The sequence below is a fragment of the Botrytis deweyae genome (genome assembly GCF_014898535.1).
Source record: "Botrytis deweyae strain B1 chromosome Unknown BDEW_006, whole genome shotgun sequence".
NCBI classification, from domain to species: domain Eukaryota; kingdom Fungi; phylum Ascomycota; class Leotiomycetes; order Helotiales; family Sclerotiniaceae; genus Botrytis; species Botrytis deweyae.
Genome location: NW_024066213.1, coordinates 1,272,547 through 1,290,543, shown reverse-complemented (window position 1 = coordinate 1,290,543; position 17,997 = coordinate 1,272,547). Strand labels below are relative to the sequence as shown.

General features: G+C 41.6%; 5 protein-coding genes across 5 annotated transcripts; 1 reads left to right on the top strand and 4 right to left on the bottom strand.

Moving 5' to 3' along the window:
* Window positions 1-2,057: 2,057 nt before the first annotated feature.
* On the bottom strand, window positions 2,058-2,917 carry EAE98_003595 (uncharacterized protein; the record flags this gene model as incomplete). Its single annotated transcript, XM_038951215.1, has 2 exons — window positions 2,058-2,198; window positions 2,438-2,917. 2 exons carry the CDS (start codon window positions 2,915-2,917, stop codon window positions 2,058-2,060), a joined length of 621 nt encoding a protein of 206 aa, XP_038812679.1.
* Window positions 2,918-6,918: 4,001 nt separating this feature from the next.
* On the top strand, window positions 6,919-9,040 carry EAE98_003594 (uncharacterized protein; the record flags this gene model as incomplete). Its single annotated transcript, XM_038951214.1, has 7 exons — window positions 6,919-6,991; window positions 7,041-7,102; window positions 7,158-7,594; window positions 7,644-7,689; window positions 7,738-8,268; window positions 8,321-8,469; window positions 8,524-9,040. 7 exons carry the CDS (start codon window positions 6,919-6,921, stop codon window positions 9,038-9,040), a joined length of 1,815 nt encoding a protein of 604 aa, XP_038812678.1.
* Window positions 9,041-9,611: 571 nt separating this feature from the next.
* Window positions 9,612-12,550, bottom strand: EAE98_003593 (uncharacterized protein; the record flags this gene model as incomplete). Its single annotated transcript, XM_038951213.1, has 4 exons — window positions 9,612-10,745; window positions 10,844-11,821; window positions 11,898-12,211; window positions 12,388-12,550. The coding sequence occupies 4 exons, from the start codon at window positions 12,548-12,550 to the stop codon at window positions 9,612-9,614; spliced, it is 2,589 nt and encodes an 862-aa protein (XP_038812677.1).
* A 12-nt stretch (window positions 12,551-12,562) lies between these two features.
* EAE98_003592 (uncharacterized protein) lies at window positions 12,563-13,159 on the bottom strand (the record flags this gene model as incomplete). The annotated part of the gene is made up of 2 exons (XM_038951212.1): window positions 12,563-12,802; window positions 12,851-13,159. 2 exons carry the CDS (start codon window positions 13,157-13,159, stop codon window positions 12,563-12,565), a joined length of 549 nt encoding a protein of 182 aa, XP_038812676.1.
* A 3,121-nt stretch (window positions 13,160-16,280) lies between these two features.
* On the bottom strand, window positions 16,281-16,808 carry EAE98_003591 (uncharacterized protein; the record flags this gene model as incomplete). Its single annotated transcript, XM_038951211.1, has 3 exons — window positions 16,281-16,339; window positions 16,544-16,708; window positions 16,766-16,808. 3 exons carry the CDS (start codon window positions 16,806-16,808, stop codon window positions 16,281-16,283), a joined length of 267 nt encoding a protein of 88 aa, XP_038812675.1.
* Window positions 16,809-17,997: the final 1,189 nt, after the last annotated feature.

Below are 17,997 nucleotides of genomic sequence, written 5' to 3'. Positions count from 1 at the left end.
TGGTTGGCCATGAGGATAATTAGCCGACAAGTAGTGTGAATTGAGTATGAGTGTGAATTGAAGATAAGTATAAGTGTGAGTTGAGTATATAAGCAGAGGGTGGAAATTGATATGATATAACGTGAGATGAGTATGTAAGTATAAATATAAGATGTGATGAAAGGAGATAAAGTCAAGTATTCGAGTTGAGTTGATTATGAGTATGAGCTGGATGTGTAAGTTGAAGATGGAAGTTGAATATGTAAGTTGATATATTATATTATATATTACGTATTATATATTATATATTGTGTATTGCGTATTATATATTATATACGATATCCACACAATTCGTTTAATATTGATATTATTTCAAAGCGAGTAAAAAGAGGGGAGAGATGTATGAGAGAAAAAGAGAAAAATACATATAAGGGGTAAGTAGGTAGATAGCTAGCTAGATAGGAACTAGCAACCCTCTATTATAAATTCAAAATCCTACGAGTATACTTAAGAAGATAGACGAACAGAACGAAGAATACAGTCACAGGCTCCTGCAAAAGAGGATAGGAGTTGAAATTAATCATGTAAATCTTTCATTAGTTGAGTTTAAATCATCGGTATATACATTCATGGTATATGTTTGAGAGATTGAAAGGGATGTTGAGTTTTGATTGTTTGAATGATATTTGAAAGTTTACTTTGTAGGAGATGTGAGGGAGGGAATTGAGGTATTGGAGGTGTTGAAGATGTTGAGAAGTGGGAAAATCGGTTCTCTTTGTAGGGGAGATGGGAATGTGCATGGAGTCGCTCTTGTAAAGATAGACGAGCGAGGGAATATAGAATTGTTCATGCTGTGAATTGAGATTAATTATTGATCTATTTTAATTTGTAGTCGTGGATTTGATATTTATTCCTGATAATGGGATGGGGATGGGGTAGTTCGTTGCGGTTACAGTAAGTCGACGTATTAGTATGAGAAATTTTTTATGCGAATTGAGTAGGTATAGAGGGATCGGTAAGGATAAAGTGATTATAGATACAATCAATTAATAAGATAATTAAAAATTTGACTTGTATTTACTTTGAATTTGTGATGCGATGTGATGTGTTCTTGAAAGGTGGAACGTGAGTTCATTGTGCTTGATTTTGGTGACTTGTTTCGCTTAGCTATATAGAACGTAACTAGGTACGGAAAGATATTGAGATGCGTAACTATCAAAATCAGGGGATGTGGGGTAAGGGCAGAAAAATCCTTTTGAGAGGAGGGTTATGTGTACAGGGGTTTTGGGAATAGGGAGGGTTGGATGGATTATGGTATTGGGGTTGGTATTGGGGTTGATTTTGATATTGATTTGTTTTTGATGGGGTAGGGGAGGAGAGGGTAGGGTGGAGTGGTGTAATTAAAAGAGAATAGAGAGGGTGATGTTATGATGACATGGCTTGATGAACTTTATGGCGGTGCGGCGGGTGGGTAGAGAGATTTAGAGTATTGGGTATTGGGGGCAGTAATGTATTGAATGGTTAAGGATTGAGAGATGGCAGGGTGGAAAAAGCGATTCAGGATGCTAGCTGGAGCTCGAGGGATTCTATAGAACTGGATTGAAGGGTTAGAGATTGGGAGACAGCGAGGTAAGACAATATGCACAGGATTTAGGGATGGGGGTAAGAAGAGTTGAAAGAGGATGAGGAAGATGTTATCAGTGGAGTGTTGGTAAGCGCAAGTGCGTTTATGGATTTGCAATTTTCGTATCTTGGATGCAAAAGCAGTGGTTAGGTTGAGATCATTCATTGCAATATCTGCCCTCCAGCTGTCACCATTCACATCGATATATATCGCAAGTGCAAAAAAGAGATTCTGAGGCAAAAAAAGCTCCTATTTCCTAAGTACATAACCAGTTCCATCAGTCGTTGACATATCTTTCCATGGCATATGTACATTTATTTCTCTAAAAAGAAATTCTAAAGCAAATATTCACATATATTTTTGAAAAAAAAAAAAAATTCCTAGAACAAAGGATTAGCAAGTCTGCTGCAATCAGATGGTTTACTAGGAGTCTATGACTTACTTGCATCTGCTATCAGTCCAAGCAGATAGCTTCGTCAATCGATGTACCACTTGCCTGGTAACTAGCGATTCTTCTCTCCCTTTCCTCTCTTTCTGCTTTTTCTCTTCTCTCTTGCCAGACTCGTGCCCTTGCTCGCATTTCGGCGGTGGTAAGCTTTGATCGCCTGTGGATATGTGTTAGCAGATGAGACATGATGATTTTCATTCTGTGCAATCAACTTCTGATTCTATATTAAAAGAATGTACGAAACGAATTCAACAATTCAAATAATCTGAATCTTCAAATTGGATCAAGGGATTCAAGCACCATCATTGTGGGACTGCAGTACGGACTATTGGGATCTCTGATTGTTCAAAAGGGGGAGAGACTTACACAAGTCCGTGTTTGTTGACAATAATGCCCAAGCTTTTGACAAGCGCATCGTTCGCTTTTCGCTTAGGTGCCGGGGCGACAGGGGCAACGGCACCAGCGGCGGCATTTCTCTGCTCCTCTTCATATGCTTCATCATATTCAGCATTGAAGTCAGCATCGAATTCAGCATCGAAGCCGTTACCCTCTGCGTCCTCGTCAACCTGGCCATTTTCAGCTTGTGGCTCAGGTGCGAGGACAGCAGGGGCAACAGCTTCTTGCGCTATCTCGATGTCCATCTCGAAGTCGTAGTAGAAACCGTCAACTTCGGAGGTCTCGTCCACCTGGCCGTTTTCAGCAAGCGGCGCGCCCGCTTGAGGCTCGGAAGCGAGGGAGGGGGCAGCGGCGGCGGCTGCTTCGACTTTTTCATATTCTTTATTGAAGAGTTCATCGAACTCTTCAAAAAAGCCGTTCTCCTGGGAGGCCTCGGTGACCTGGATGTTGTGTTCTGATTGTTGGGACATTGTTCAATTTGGAAGAATGTTTAGTATGGGAAGGATGTCTGATATGGGAAGAATGTCTGGTTTGAAAAGATTATTTGAGATTTGGTTGATGTAGGACTAATGGAATCATGAAGAATTCTTATATACCATATTTACATCTGGACCAGCTAAATTACCCCAGACTCTGTTCTGGTGCCGGCTCTGAGCTAAGACCTTGTAGTTATGTCTAGTGGTGAACTGGCGTCCCTGAGAAAACTATAGTAGCGGTTAATGGCTCATATGAAGTCACTAATTAGTAGCCAGAACTCAATGAGCATTAGAAGATATCTGCCAAGGGCTCAAGGGACCAATGTTTACAGCGACGGGTTTAAATCATATAATGGCTCACTTTTTGAGGTCAGAAATCATAATCTTCCGAAGGAAGGTACGTGTACATTGCAAGATGATTCAAAGATGATACTGTGTGTTTTATTTGACTTAATTACATATGGTTATCCTTCAGAAATGAATTTTCAGTAAATTGCAGCTTCTAAGCGACATATTTGTTCAATACCTCATCATGAATCACAGCGGGGATTTCGAGTTCGATCAAAGTATCAAAAACAGTTGAACTTTCATACTTTAATTTGGCATCACACACCAATAATTAGAAAGATGTATTGGTCTGGTGCTAGCTTCGAAGCTAGTCTTTCTGGCTTCGCACACTAAATCATAGTTTATAGTTTATCACGTGTACACAGTTATTTACAAACAATCGCATACGTATGCAATTTCACCTTTGACCGATTAAGAAATTCGAATGATGCAATTCAATTACTGCAATTTGGTTTCTCTTTGATCTAACAGTAGTCAAGTATACGATTTCGCATGTCATAACTGTCTTGAAGAGATTTTGCATCTCGCTTTTCTTTAGCGAACATAATATTCCAGAGCATTCTCCTATCCAAAAAAGGGGAGAAAAGAGGTGCGCATGATGAAGTCGACCCTGAGTAATAGAATATGACATGTGATCTTTAAAACTAGAAACATACAATCCGCTGATAGTCTCTTCTGAACGGTCTGCTACTTCCTATTCTGGAAATCAAATGACCCGCTAGAGTTTTTAGTGTTCATTCCACTAAAACGCAAAATAATTGCGAAGAGTCCCTCTTCTTTAGTATAGAGCTAGTGATATCTAGTTTAAGATAGATTATGTCATTAGACTCGGTATGTTGAAGTAATTCAACAATATATCACATTCATATTTTCCTACAATTTTGATCAATTCCATGTCATAGAATAGCAATGTAGACAATCGCTTTCCCCAATTATGAATTATCCGAATATTTGAGAGAGCCGAATACATTCTGGAGCGTCTCGGCAGCTTGTCAAGATGAGTACTCAGAGAGCTCTCCCAACATATTCGGATTTCGAAGAGCTTCCAGGAGATGAACAAATTCTCACTACGCTGACCATAAGCCTCTTAAGTCGTGAGAGAAACCTCAATCCACGTTTTAGAAGGGACCTCGCTATAGAACTACATGGGAGATGCTCAATTATTCTTCTTACCGTACCGCCTGTGGCTGTATTGCCTCCTCCACTTCTTGGCCGTTTTTTGCATTTCAGGTTTTCGACTTCCAGAACAATGCTGGAAGGGCTATCAAATTCTAGAAGGAAACTGAAACGTCGTTTGAAAATTGGTTTCTAGGTGGCTTTCAAATTATTATGATTTTGGGGTTTGGATTTGAATGCATATTGTACAAAGCTGGAGCTGTTAGCATGATTTTGAGATGTAGATCTTGTTGTTGTGGGCAGTGAAGGAAAATGATATATCGGTCGACATCATTCACATCTTACGTTTTTGATTCTGGCAATGACCATCTAGATCTCTATACCGCGATGTAAAGTAAAATTTCGCTTAGTAGGCTGTGTCAACTGATGATCAAGCTCCGCTGAAGCTATAACGTTCGATTGTCTTCAACCATCCACGATTTCTTGGATTGAGAAATTTTCTTGTCATTAAGTAAGAGCATCCGCGTTTCGAGTTTATGTTGCACCCCATAAAACAATGTTTGTATTGACAATCATCTCTTGCTGTGTGTTAGAAAGTTGCTAAGCTCGCCGATATAGCCATCATTTATCTCAGAAGAATAAGATTAACCCTTTCAGACCTCTATCCCAGACTTAGAGGCCAAGATGTAGCTATTTTTAAATCTCTATTCGAAGAGTGGAATTTCCATACAGGGCTGAAGAAGGTGATAGGCTGTGCATCAGAAATATTGAGAATCAGCTGGGTTTCTATGACGTTTACAATTGCGAACCGCCTCCAACATCTAATGTAAGATTTTACGATATAGACTGAGAATTGATATGGTGTATTATTGGAAGGGTGGTAAGAATAGGTTATCAATAATTTTTGGAAATCAGCTGTGAGTATACGACAACTTTGGAATATTGCTTTGCAGCGTCGGGATGAAAGTTCTATGGTTGCGGACGAGTCAATTTCTATTATTGGTTGAGATGAAACATTAGCCTTACCAACCTATTACTGTGACTATGGATTAGCTCGAACTAAACTCCTTCCCCGGATATCCGTGCAACATCTACCACACTACTACATGGTCATGTGATCATCGTAAAAGCTTGGAACTCAAAATAGGTTTGCAACTGGTGTTCGCATGTTGAGAGTCGAACGATGGAATCTTTGAGTTTGAAGTATATTGTATATCCGGACTGTTGGTAATACCTGGCCCTGTTGAGAAAATGATCTACGCAAGGATCACGAGAGGGTTTGCATATACGGAGACGGTCCAGCAGCCGAAATATCACAACCTCACAGAATATCTGTTTTCTGCTTACCACCCACGTCCAGAGAGACGTTGTGTGTGAATACGCTATCATGCCAATGGAACACCAGAAAGATACGAACATCAAATCAGCTGATAGTGACCAGCTGCACGCCAATGATTTGCTGCAATTTGGGTATTCGAGGTTGTACAAACTCTACACCTTTTGAATCCATCCCCTGCCGACGTGGGACAACACGACGGGAAAGCATGTGTAAACATGCAGGCAAATCCCAGAAGAAAATCCCATGCGGACAAATCTTAATCGCCCAGCCAACCTTTAATAGAGATGAATCTCAACAATTTTGGATCTCGCATAGTTGCGATAGCAACAGATTTGAGTATAGAGATGTCCTTAAAGCCCGAAGCCAAGATTCCGGGATGTAACTTCATTTCTGCACGACTAATTATTTCCACAATCAAATTTGAGGATTTTTGAGAGTTCTTTCAATCCCTCAGCTACGCACCGAGTTGAAACATTCATTGGGTCGTTTGACTCCCGAAAACGCAAACGGACTCAGTTTGCTACCGCCACCAACAATTGCATGACAATATTCTCGTCATCGGGGACCACCAGACTTCAATATTCCAAGGTATTGGAATTGGGTTGGCAGAAAAATAGTTTCAAAGTTGTAATTGGAAATGTTTCACAAAAGCGGCTGTGAAACCGACGAAATGTGCCAACGAAAAGCAGTAATATAATGAAATTAGAAATGCCGTGAATTTTTCAAGACTCAGTCAGCCTTGCATGATCTACAGCGTGGCTTTAATGGCTTTCCGGCTTTTAAATCTTTCGCCCAGGCTACCATGTAGTATCTGAGAATAGCAACTCTATTCTCAACTACATTGGTTTGCTCAACGCAATCTTGTCGATATTGTTTACTATTGTTTGAGTTCAAATTAGTGGAGGAGAGACATATATCTACGGTACATCGAAAACGAATTCGAAGCCATAGCCATAGCCAAGTTATCCATTCTTAATTTTATTTGAAATTATTCCCTTTTTGACCCTCCAACGGGCTCAGGTCCAACGCCGAGCTGAATTCTCAACCTCCAGATTTCCTATAATATCTATGACACTTCGAGACTACCGTTCTGTTATAAATTCTCCCTCTCCCCTTCATCATTTCACTTCGTTGGACAGCCACAGGTTAATCGTTACACAGCATTTGTTTATCATCGTTGTTACACTCCAAAATGGCATGGATGAAGGGACTACTTACTAGAGCGGCTTCGTTACATGCTTCGTTATCTCAATATTCTACTAATGGTCAGTGATCTATAGCTACTACAATTGAACTTACTGACTTCTATTGTAGGGCTATCTACATATGGGTGTTTGAACGCCTCCACACTTCCTCCATTCTTGAAAGATGGTGGTGTATGTTCACTTGGCGTCAAGCACATAAGTTGGTCTCCAGCTAACATGTTAAAAGTCATATTACGGACACCCTTGGGGAAACGCCAAGCCAGGCCCACACCTACCACCCAACACTGGAAAGACTCGGCACTATGATCTCACAGTATCCAGATCTATCAAAGCACCAGATGGGTATCAAAAAAGTGTTATCTTAATTAATGATCAATTCCCTGGACCACTCATCGAAGCAAATTGGGGAGACACGATTAGCGTCAGAGTCACAAACAATATTACTGATAATGGAAAAGAAGGGCTGAGTCTTCATTGGCATGGTCAACCGCAGAAGTTGACTCCTTGGGCGGATGGTGTACCCTCTGTGTCCCAATGCCCCATTGCCCCTGGAAGTAGTTTCACATACGAGTTTCGAGCCGAGTCTTTTGGAACCAGCTGGTATCATTCTCATTTTAGCGCTCAGTACAATGATGGCCTTTTTGGGCCATTGGTGATTTATGGGTAAGAGAGCCATCATCAAAAATTTAAGTCGCTTACTGAAATCTCAAAGTCCCAATCACGTGGATTATGATATTGATCTTGGTCCTGTCATGCTGGTTAGTTATTTTGCTTTTCAATTTTGTTTTCGCACTGATTTTTTATAGTCTGACTATCTTCATCAATCATATCGTAGCATGGTTGCAGGCGTCGCGACAAAAGTTCCGAACGGTCCAATATTCCCACACGTTGACAATAACCTAATTAATGGAAAAGGGTCATTGAATTGCAATTCTACCTTGGGTGGGACTTGTACACCGGATGCGGGGCTCTCCAAATTTAAGTTTACCAAAGGCAAGATACACCGTCTCCGACTCATCAACTCTGGGAGTGCAGGTACACAAAAATTCTCAATTGATGGACACCAACTTCAGGTTACGACAGTCGATTATGTTCCAATCGTTCCTTATACGACTAACGTGGTAACTCTTGGTATTGGACAAAGAGCTGATGTCCTGGTTCATGCAACGGGAGAATTGACCGATGCTGTCTGGATGCGATCTGATCTAGATGTTGCATGCATGCTTCTGACTTGCACGAATCCTCATGGTTTAGCGGCAATTTATTATGACAATGCGAATACAACACTTGCGCCGACAACAACAGGCGTGTCATGGGACAGTAATGATTGTGCCAATGTCAGACCTCTCACCCCGTGCTGATGACTGAACATGCTGACACAAATCACAGGACCCGTTACATTTAACCATTCCATACAACGAAATAAGCCCACCTGAGAACCCGTCTATTACACAGGACATGGAGATAAATGTTGGTGTGAATGGATCTGGCAGTGCCCTCTTCACTGTGAACAATTCGACCTTCCGAGCTGACTACAAGTAAGCTTTACGTTCTCACACACCTCTTCATACAATGACTAACCAACAACCTAGCTCACCACTCCTCCTCCTCGCCAGCCAAGGAACTCCCGTCTCAACTCTTCCTCACGATTGGAATATCTACAACTTTTCAAGTCATCCTTCTATCCGCATCCACGTTACCAATATCTGGGATACTCCTCACCCTATGCATCTCCACGGGCACGATTTCTTCGTCCTCGCCGAAGGAAAGGGAACTTGGGACGGCACCATCACAAACCCATCTAATCCCGTTCGACGCGACACAGCACTTATGAGACCTGGTTCGCCATCCGATCCCAGTTTCCTAGTGGTAGAATTCTTCGCAGATAATCCTGGAGTTTGGCCATTCCATTGTCATACGAGTACGCATGTTAGTGCGGGGCTTTTGGTTAATATTTTTGAGAGACCGGATTTGGTGGCGGAAGGGAGAGATCAGAGAGGTATGATTCCACAGGTGGTGAAGGAAACTTGCGATGCGTGGAATGCGTATACTAGTGCTGGAGGGGAAGTTGATGAGATTGATTCGGGATTGCGTCGTCGAAGATATTAAGGTGGTAGATGATGGGCGCTTGCATTTTCTTTTTTCAATCATGGCGTGCCACGAAGCGTGGTTTTTCTTCTTCTTCTTCGATTCTTAAATGAGAGTGTTTTCATGAGATAATAGTACTGATTGCGCCGCAGGAATATAATGGGTAAAGATAGTTTATTTGAACATTTTTTTTCTCGTAATTAGAAATATGGTATATAGGAAGAAAACTACCTACTGTCCTTAAAATGTCCATATTTTCTTAGCTTGTGGATGGATATAGTATGAGTGTTTTGAAATCTTAGGACTGCAGATCTAATGTTTTCAATAATCTAAACCACGGTTCAACAAAAGACTTTTGAATACTTACCTATTCATTGTAGAAACTGAGTGGATTTGGACAACTGACTTCACTTTGACATCGAATCTGTTCGAACAAAGTTTATCAATTCAGTTTTTGGATGAGTCACAAATATTATTCTCGCCTGGCGAATAGCAATTCTGTTTTTCATCGATCAATTCATTCGGTCGTTATCTTAATGGGAAAACGTACATGTTCGATATCTACACTTTCTTCGAGAAAAATAAGCCCATTCTATTCTCCATGCTCATTGCAAACGTATCCCCATTGCCTCATCCAGTTATTTACACAATTTCCGTCGATCGGATCCATACTCTTCAAGGTTGCGCTTCCTTCCACGGCCTTCTCCGTATCAAGCCAGACCTGTGACCTACCTTTCTTCTGTTTTTCGACTAGACCCTCATAGAACCCACGTATTTTTACTGCTGGATTATCATTTATATCTATATCCTGCATATTCGCTGCACTATCACATAGACGCTGTACCCATTCTTCGAAGGGTATAGTGGGAAGGTCTAGAATCGATTGTAGTCGAGGAAGAATAACATCTGAATATGTTGTTCGTTTAAGATTCACGAGATGGTAGACTCCGGGTGATCCAGAAAAGGACTCGATTGTTGAATCCGTCTCCAGTATATCGTGATTGGAAGATGTTACAAGTTCGTAAACGACTTTCCCAAGTATATCAACGGGGATCCAGTCAACAGCTTCCAATGGACCCAACGACGAAGGTAAAACCTTCAGATACGTGGAAGACTTTAAAATCAAGGGAAACCGTTCCTGTTCGTTCCACTTTCCACTTCTGCTTTTTGGACCGGCAATTTGACCCACTCGGTAGATCGAAGCAGGAATATTGGCAATCTTACAGGCAGTAGTAATCAGCCGCTCTGCAACAAATTTTGGTTGGCCATAACCCAAGCCTTGTGGCAGCGACCAATCCTCGTACAGAATCTTCGGAACACGGGGTTGCATTAACATGGGTTCCGTTTCTGATTGCGATGGCGTAAAATAGCCGGAGGAGCTGGGTGTATTTGATCCATTGAGGTCCCAATTTCCAACAGTGCTAATACTGGAGATGAAGTGAATGGAAGCACCAAATCTTGAGTGAGCGGAGAAATCAATCAACTGACGAACACGACGAATATGCGTTGCACCCATTTGGCTAAAAGACAAGTTGAAGTCAACTTGCCAAGCATTGTGGATGATGTGCGTTACTTCATTGAGTAGCTCCTTGTATTGGTCAAGCTTTATACCTAGCCATCCTTCCGTAACACCAGTAGCCATGCTGAGAAACTGGACACGGCTAAAATCTGTTGAAAGGCCCGTAGACGAGCTGGAATTTAGCTGACGTTTCTCGGTATCTTTCCTCTATTGAGGCAATAAACCTTGCATGTCTTGTCTTCTTCAAGTAGTTTGCTCAATATGTATGAGCCCAAAGATACAGTAGACCCAGTCGATAAAAATACTTTGGGTCCAGTGACTGGTGCTGATGGCCTAGCAATAATAGGCAAGTCAGAAACGAAACGTTCATATTCTTCCTGTATTTCAGCAAAATTTTCATTTTTGTCTTTGGCAGAATTTGAGAGGGCGCGTGCTAGTTTTTCTGGACTTGGATATGCATATATCATTGACTCGCGTATCAAATCCCGTGGAGGATCTTGTGATTCGAACGCCGAATTCACTGCCCTTGTTAATGAGATCACGCCTAGAGAGTCCAGCCTATGCTCAAAGAAATTTTCAGACGCAGAGAAGTTTTCGAATCCTTGAAAATTCGAAATGGTTCTAATGATGGTACCTTGTACGTCAAAGCTCGCCCCCTTATCCAAAGAGCTCATCTCGTTTATATTTTCCTTGTTGAATACCTGTCCATTGATACTTGTTTCATAAAGACTATTGAGCTCTGTTTCATATAATTTTTCGACTTGTCTTCGTTGTACTGTACCTTTCCCAGCTCTGGGAAATGGTTTATCAGGTTTGGTGAATGCGACGAAGTCCTTGCTCATTATCCGCGCATGCGCGGGACAAGTAATATTTGCAGTCTTTATTGTTGGCCATAATGCATCTAATAGGACATCCTTGGAGCCCTCGGGATTGGTTGGTTCAATCAGCACGGACGACTGGAATTTCTCAGTACCATAAACTATGGCAGATCTAACCTTAGGATGAGAGTTCAAAGCATTTTCCATGCTAATTGGATTGAACTTCTCCCCTGTAGAGTAGACGATAATATCATCAGAACGACCTTCATGGCGCCAGAGATTATGCTTGTTAGGGTGCTTGGAAAATAGATCCCGAGTTTTGTATTCTGAAAGATCTGGAAATGTATAGAAAATGCCCTGATATGCTTCTATCGATGGATCACGAACAATCACAAGCTCATAGATTTCGCCTGAGCAATGCCGCATTTCAACACCAAATGATGTAGAAAAGTCAAAGTAGTCCCACTAGTTCGTGACAGGCATACAATCAAGGTTAACTGAAAGATATCCATGAAAACAAGTTTCGGTGTAATATGCTTACATTCTCTTCAGGTGGTAAAGCCGCTTGAATATGTCCTGTCTCTGTTGACCCAAACCCCGCAAACAATTGAGTATGAGAATTGATGATATCTCCAGGGCCATTGGGTAATGGGCCACCTCCAGTCATGATATATTTGACAGGACGAAGGTTCTTTAAATACTCAGGGAACTTCGATATTTCCACTAACACGGCAGGGGGAAGATCCGAGACCTGCACTTTACCATGTATATGAACCTCATTTGCTAACTCTGCGGTCAATGGGATAGGCGGTGGAAGCACCGCTATCTGTTTGAAGTACAGAGCAGTCCCGCTATCTGTTTGAAGTACAGAGCAGTCATTATTCTGTAGACTCCAGTGGCATCTGTTCATGATAATTTGTGAGTAATATATTCTTTGAAACTCTTGAAATTGGAAAGTACGTGTTAAATATCAAACATGGATCTAGAGTCTAGTCTGAAGCTGAGCACCCAGAAGGGAGAAGGCTACGTACGAAATAGTGGGAACGCTAAGAAGCACCGTAAGCCTCGCCAATAATCGGATGTTGTGGCAACACCATAAAGTGAAATAGCCTTTTGAGAGGCATCTAGACTTGTGATAACACCTTGTGGTATTACGATAGGCTTGGGTGTTCCTGTAGTTCCGGATGTATGCATTGCAGCGAGCGGCTAAAATCTCGCCTCTTCATATGTTGCGGTATACTTATAGTGAGGTACATCAAATCCAGGATGAAAAAAGTAATCTAACGTGGGAACAGCTACGGTTTGAAGGTCAACCTTAGTTTGAATGTCATTGACAATCTTCCGAGATATCGGGGAATCCTTTGCAAATAGAAACTTTTCGCATTTATAATCTTGTAGTAGTTTGGTATGTGCTTCTAAGCTATTCCGTGGGGATGGCACAAAAAGCTACCAAAAGTAAGTCGGCGTGAACGAGGTGTCAGTAGGGCGACAGACCTTGTGTCCAGTTTTGATCGCCGCTATCATCGGGAGTATATACTGCAGATCATGGGGACCGATATAGGCAATGCAGTCAAAGTCTTTCCCAATGCCAGTGTGTTTTTCAAACCAATTTGACGCGAAATCTATGGCTTTGTCTAATTGACTGAATGTGATGTCCTCGAATCCATCACGTGGCTCGGAAGTCAAGGGCCTAGAAATGCACACTCGATGAGGCTCATCGATGGCAGTTTGATGTATATAATGAGCAATCAATTGCTTTCCACAATCCCGAGGCAGTTCTGAAATTGCAATGTCTATCGCCATGTCTATTCCAGGTAGCAGAAGATGGTCAAACTTTAATCTTGTGAAGCTATTTCGCACAAGTTAGAATTCGTGTAGCTAGTAAGTTCGGTCTGTGTCAGTCTACCTATATAATGTTTAAGGTCTTTCCGAAAGGATGAGCTTTCGAGCGCTTACTATTGTCGTTTGGCACTCTCGATCTAAGTATCTTTTTTCAACAATTAGCTTGACAATTGTATGATCCCATAAAAGCATCCTAGAGTGTAAACTCAAGAACTAAGTGTAAAGCGAAGGAGGTTTTAAAATAACAAGGAATTTATCCTGGGTAATTCATACATGAGTAACAGAATGCTTCAAGTAATTGAAAGGCTAGCGAGTTACAATTATCCAAGGGCGGAGATGAATTGACAGTCGCTATCATCAAATAGTCTCTCAGCTCACCTCCCAAAGGTGATTTGGACAAATTGGGATAAGCTTGCATAGGTGCGATTTCATGCGCGTGGGAACATATGCTGAGACTGCATCACCTTGCATGACTATTGAGCTTGAGATGATCTGTAGAAATCAGTCTCAAACCTCAGTCAATGTTAAACTAGGAAGCTTTAGATGCAATCGTATTCGAGATTTCACTGAAAACTACAACGAAAATGTAATCGTTCATGTTATTCGGACTTCTGTCAAATGATGGAAAATGATCTATTTGAAAAATCCCTGCTTGAAAAGTACAGAACCAATTTTGAGGGATAAGATATGGCCTTGCAGGGCTAGCTGCATCGACTGAGGAGCGGCGATCTAAATGGGAATCTTCTCGACTCAAGTAGCGGAAAAGACTGAAATGCATCTCGTATAAAGTGAGGCAGAAACTAGATTATAAGTCACCACACAGAAGAAGACACCGGTTCCAGGACAATTTATGGTGTTCGCTTGAAACATGTTGGCAACACAAGAGCGTAAAGAAATCTTGGAAGACGCGAATTTCCCGAAAGACACGTCTTGGGACGAAGAGATCTTCATATGACGACAAAATCCTGTGAATGGAGTACTATTGATACAAAACTATCATAAGAAGTAAGTATTCTTGAAATGATAATCGAGAGTTCTTATCTCGTGAACTACCTCTTGCATAATCATTTGTGGTATTGTTGAAAACCAAGTTTGCAAAACAAGTGAGCATAATTTGTTGCTTCATTGATGTGAATAAAGGCTTCTTGTAGAATAAAATGGCTTGTAAAAATGGGAAGTTGGGTATTATATGATTTGAGAGCTGATCGATGTGTTTGATCTGCTCGAGATGTGGAAAGTGTCATGAAGAGGAGAGCGGATACCGCTAACGTTCACCGCCACGTGGCAGTAATTTCAGCCTTCTCAGTTGAGCTCATCGATCTTGTCCACGTTTGACAAATGTTATATACCACAAAATATCGATACAAGTACCAAATTCGCTTGTAGATTGTAAAATGTCGGGAGTTCTTCTAGTTTCTGGTAGGAACAGTTTTCATCACCGCCTTATGATTAAGCTCCAACCTAATATATGCAAATATACGACGTGGCTTGCAATTGCATCATATAAGATTTCTTCTTCGGTGAGTATAGGGCAGGTCCTCGCGCATTCTGTGGACCATTCATCCCAAGGAATAATGCCAGAAACTTCGATAATAAAGCAAGACATTAACCACATAAGCTGAGGTCGACTGATGGCGATACATCCGTTATTGTTGCCCGAATGAACATTGTCGTCGAGGAATTTGGTATATTGCAATCAATACCATGCTTAGGAATATAAAGCAAATGTAAGGTGATCTGTGAGAACAGAAATGTCAGCACTAATTCGAATGGACACGGCAATCGCCATACACCATTAATATCCTGGTCGGAACGAAATTTTCAGCAGCGCCGCGTGAACTCACGGAGCTGAGAAGAGGATACACGCTCTCCTAAGAATTCTAATAACTGGTTCTATGAGGAGTCACTACGACGAATATAGCAGGTGTCATCGATAAGTTACTGCCGGCAGTAAGAGTTAATTCTCTCAGCTGGGGTTATTAAGACATAGGGCCGCTAGTGTCTCCAGTTTTTGAGATTATAATGACGTAAACAGATACCGCTCTTCCCGAGATTTTCTTCTCTTCAGATCTCGGTAATTTTGTAAGCGATCTTTCGTTGTGTGTGTAAACTTGAAGCAAGGATAAATTCTTTGATCGACCACCACGCGAGAGCTACATCCGTACCAGATTTTTTTACTTACATTGAGGTTGAAAGTTACTCCTTGGTTGACACAACTCTTTGGGCCCAATTGGATCCTTCTAGAAAGTTTATCACATTATTCGGTCTATAATGAATCATTATTAAAACTCTCAAGTTGTTCAAGGAAGTAGCTACGTAATCAACATGTACCATTCGGCTAAACTTCTTCAACGTTCATAAGTCCATGCACCCACCGTCGCCATATCAGAGCGAGACGATCGTAGAAGATTTTCGCTGACATTGATCAGGTCCTTATCTCCACTGATATTGTCCACGTTATATATACCTATCAAGTTAACCGAATCAAGCCATTCTATTTCCATTTTCCCTTGCAAAAACCGCATGAGAGAAGCTTTGTCTTAAACTATAGAACCATTTTCCTCCTCCCATTTTCCCCCTCCTATTTTCCCTCGGATTTATCTGCAAACCAAACCAAAAGTTCTTCTTCAGATCTGATATCTAGAGAAGCTCAACAGCCAATTTCTCTCCAGACAAGTGTATGGAGAGGGCAGTATTCCGTAGTTGGTAATACCAAGGCTTCTGACGAGACCATACTTTGTCCTCAGCCTGCTCGTGTACCCCGGAATAGCATTACACGTTGAAAAGGTTCTCAATAAACAAGTATGTCTCTGTGTCTTAGAAGTGCTGATACCGACGGTACACAACCCTGCTGTCTCTCGAATAATAACAAGCAATGGCATGTACGAGGTATCTCATACGAGGGCTGCAACTCAGGCCATAGAAGATCAGAATATGGGGATCTGGCCATGATCTATAAATATCGATCCGACTGTTGGGCTCAGGGCATCACATGCCGCCTCGAGTTCTACGGTGCAGTGCGTAACTCTTTCTCGTCTCATGTGAAGCCATTCTAGACTGCAGATGAGTGTTCGTCCAAGTATCACCATATATCATCAGGATTCACCATATGGTTATCGTATCTATCCGCACGTCTTTGTCCTAAAGAATAAGGATTAGCTTAATGACACCCAAAAAACCGCCTTCTCGCGGTAGCTTGTATTGGCCATCTCAATTCCGTATCAAAAATTTGCATCTGCCACCCATTCATTCTCGGGCTTCAGCCCAAGTTGTTATACACACAACCTTTGAACAACCGACAACAGTTCTCTGAACCAGATTATCAATAAGAAAGAAAATACTTACTCGCTTCTTCAGCATCTCTTCTCCACTTTTTGAAATCATGCCAAAATTCCCACACCCTCCCAAACACCCTTCCCAATCTCGATCGAATTTTCGCCATAGTATTTCTCTTTTTGAATTTCTTCTCTCTCCGACTTTTTGCTGCTTGTCCGGCACATCTCATTGTTTCTAATCAATACATCGATTAGAAAGCACTTCTTGCACAACATTGAAGTTTTCACATACCAGGTATTTGCAATCCAAAAGTCGAACTCCTAATAGAAGACATCGATATCACCTCTCCGACTCATCAATTAGACAATTGACAAGCAAGCAATGAAGCAACAAAAACAAGAAATATAAGAAGTAATCAAGCTTTTTCTTCCACCACTCTAATCAACGCCACCAACTCGTTAAAAAATGATGGGGATAAGCACAGGAGAAGAAGGCGTCATGAAAGCTTAGCCAACAATCTGATAAGATTCGTACAACTGTTATATAAACAACAAACACAGAGGCGTGGCTTCGGTACGATGTAACGGAAGAATCAAACAGTTAAATAAGCTTATTGTAACGGTTGGTGTAACATTGATAAAATAGATAAGGCTGAATCCGACTGTATCTACCCCGCTAGATCATAGACGATCGGACATGAGGTAGATGAGGGAGGCTTTCTTCTCGGTCAAGTACGCCTCGATATTGCGTTAGAAGGCCAGCATTGAAAGCAGCAGAGCGTACTGAAAAAAGCAAAAGAATCAGTCAAAACGAATGACAGAATTAACACCCATCTTTACAGCCCCCTCTATTTATTAAACATTCCTTCGCAGAGCCTCGGCGATGCATTTCATTCCCTCTCCCTCTTTTAACCTTTCCAACACCGCCAACCCCCATGCCAACGCATAAAACCCATTCAAACGGTTCGAAAACCCATACAAAATTACTCGCGATCGCCTAAACTACTCCCAAAACACACAATAGGCGTGTAACGTCGTACGACTGAACCCCGCTCGCCCAACCATTTTTACCCTGCCCCATTTAAACACCAGGGCATTTCTGCATCCGCGCCGCATTATTGCAGAAGACTTGATTGAAAATTCGTTCTATCGCCGAGTCCATTTAGCCGGTTCGCCAACCAACATGAGTGGTACCGAGCTGTCGGGTCGATGGATCGGGTTGAGCCGCCCTTTGAGTACCGAAAGTCCGGGCTTGAGCTCATGAGCCCTGCTTTCCGTGATGATGGAATGAAATGGCATAATAATGTTTGAAACAAGATGAAAATTCTCAAATAAGACTCTGATTTAAAGCACCAATAAGGAAAATGTACATCTCAACAGACATTGACACTTGAGGGGCTAAGTAGAGCAACCAAATGAGTACTCTCAATTTTTTATTTTGTCTGATAAGAATAAGACGATATGAACCCCGCTTCCCGTCGAGCGTGCTTGCTCTCGAAAATTAAACATGAGAAACTTTTATGA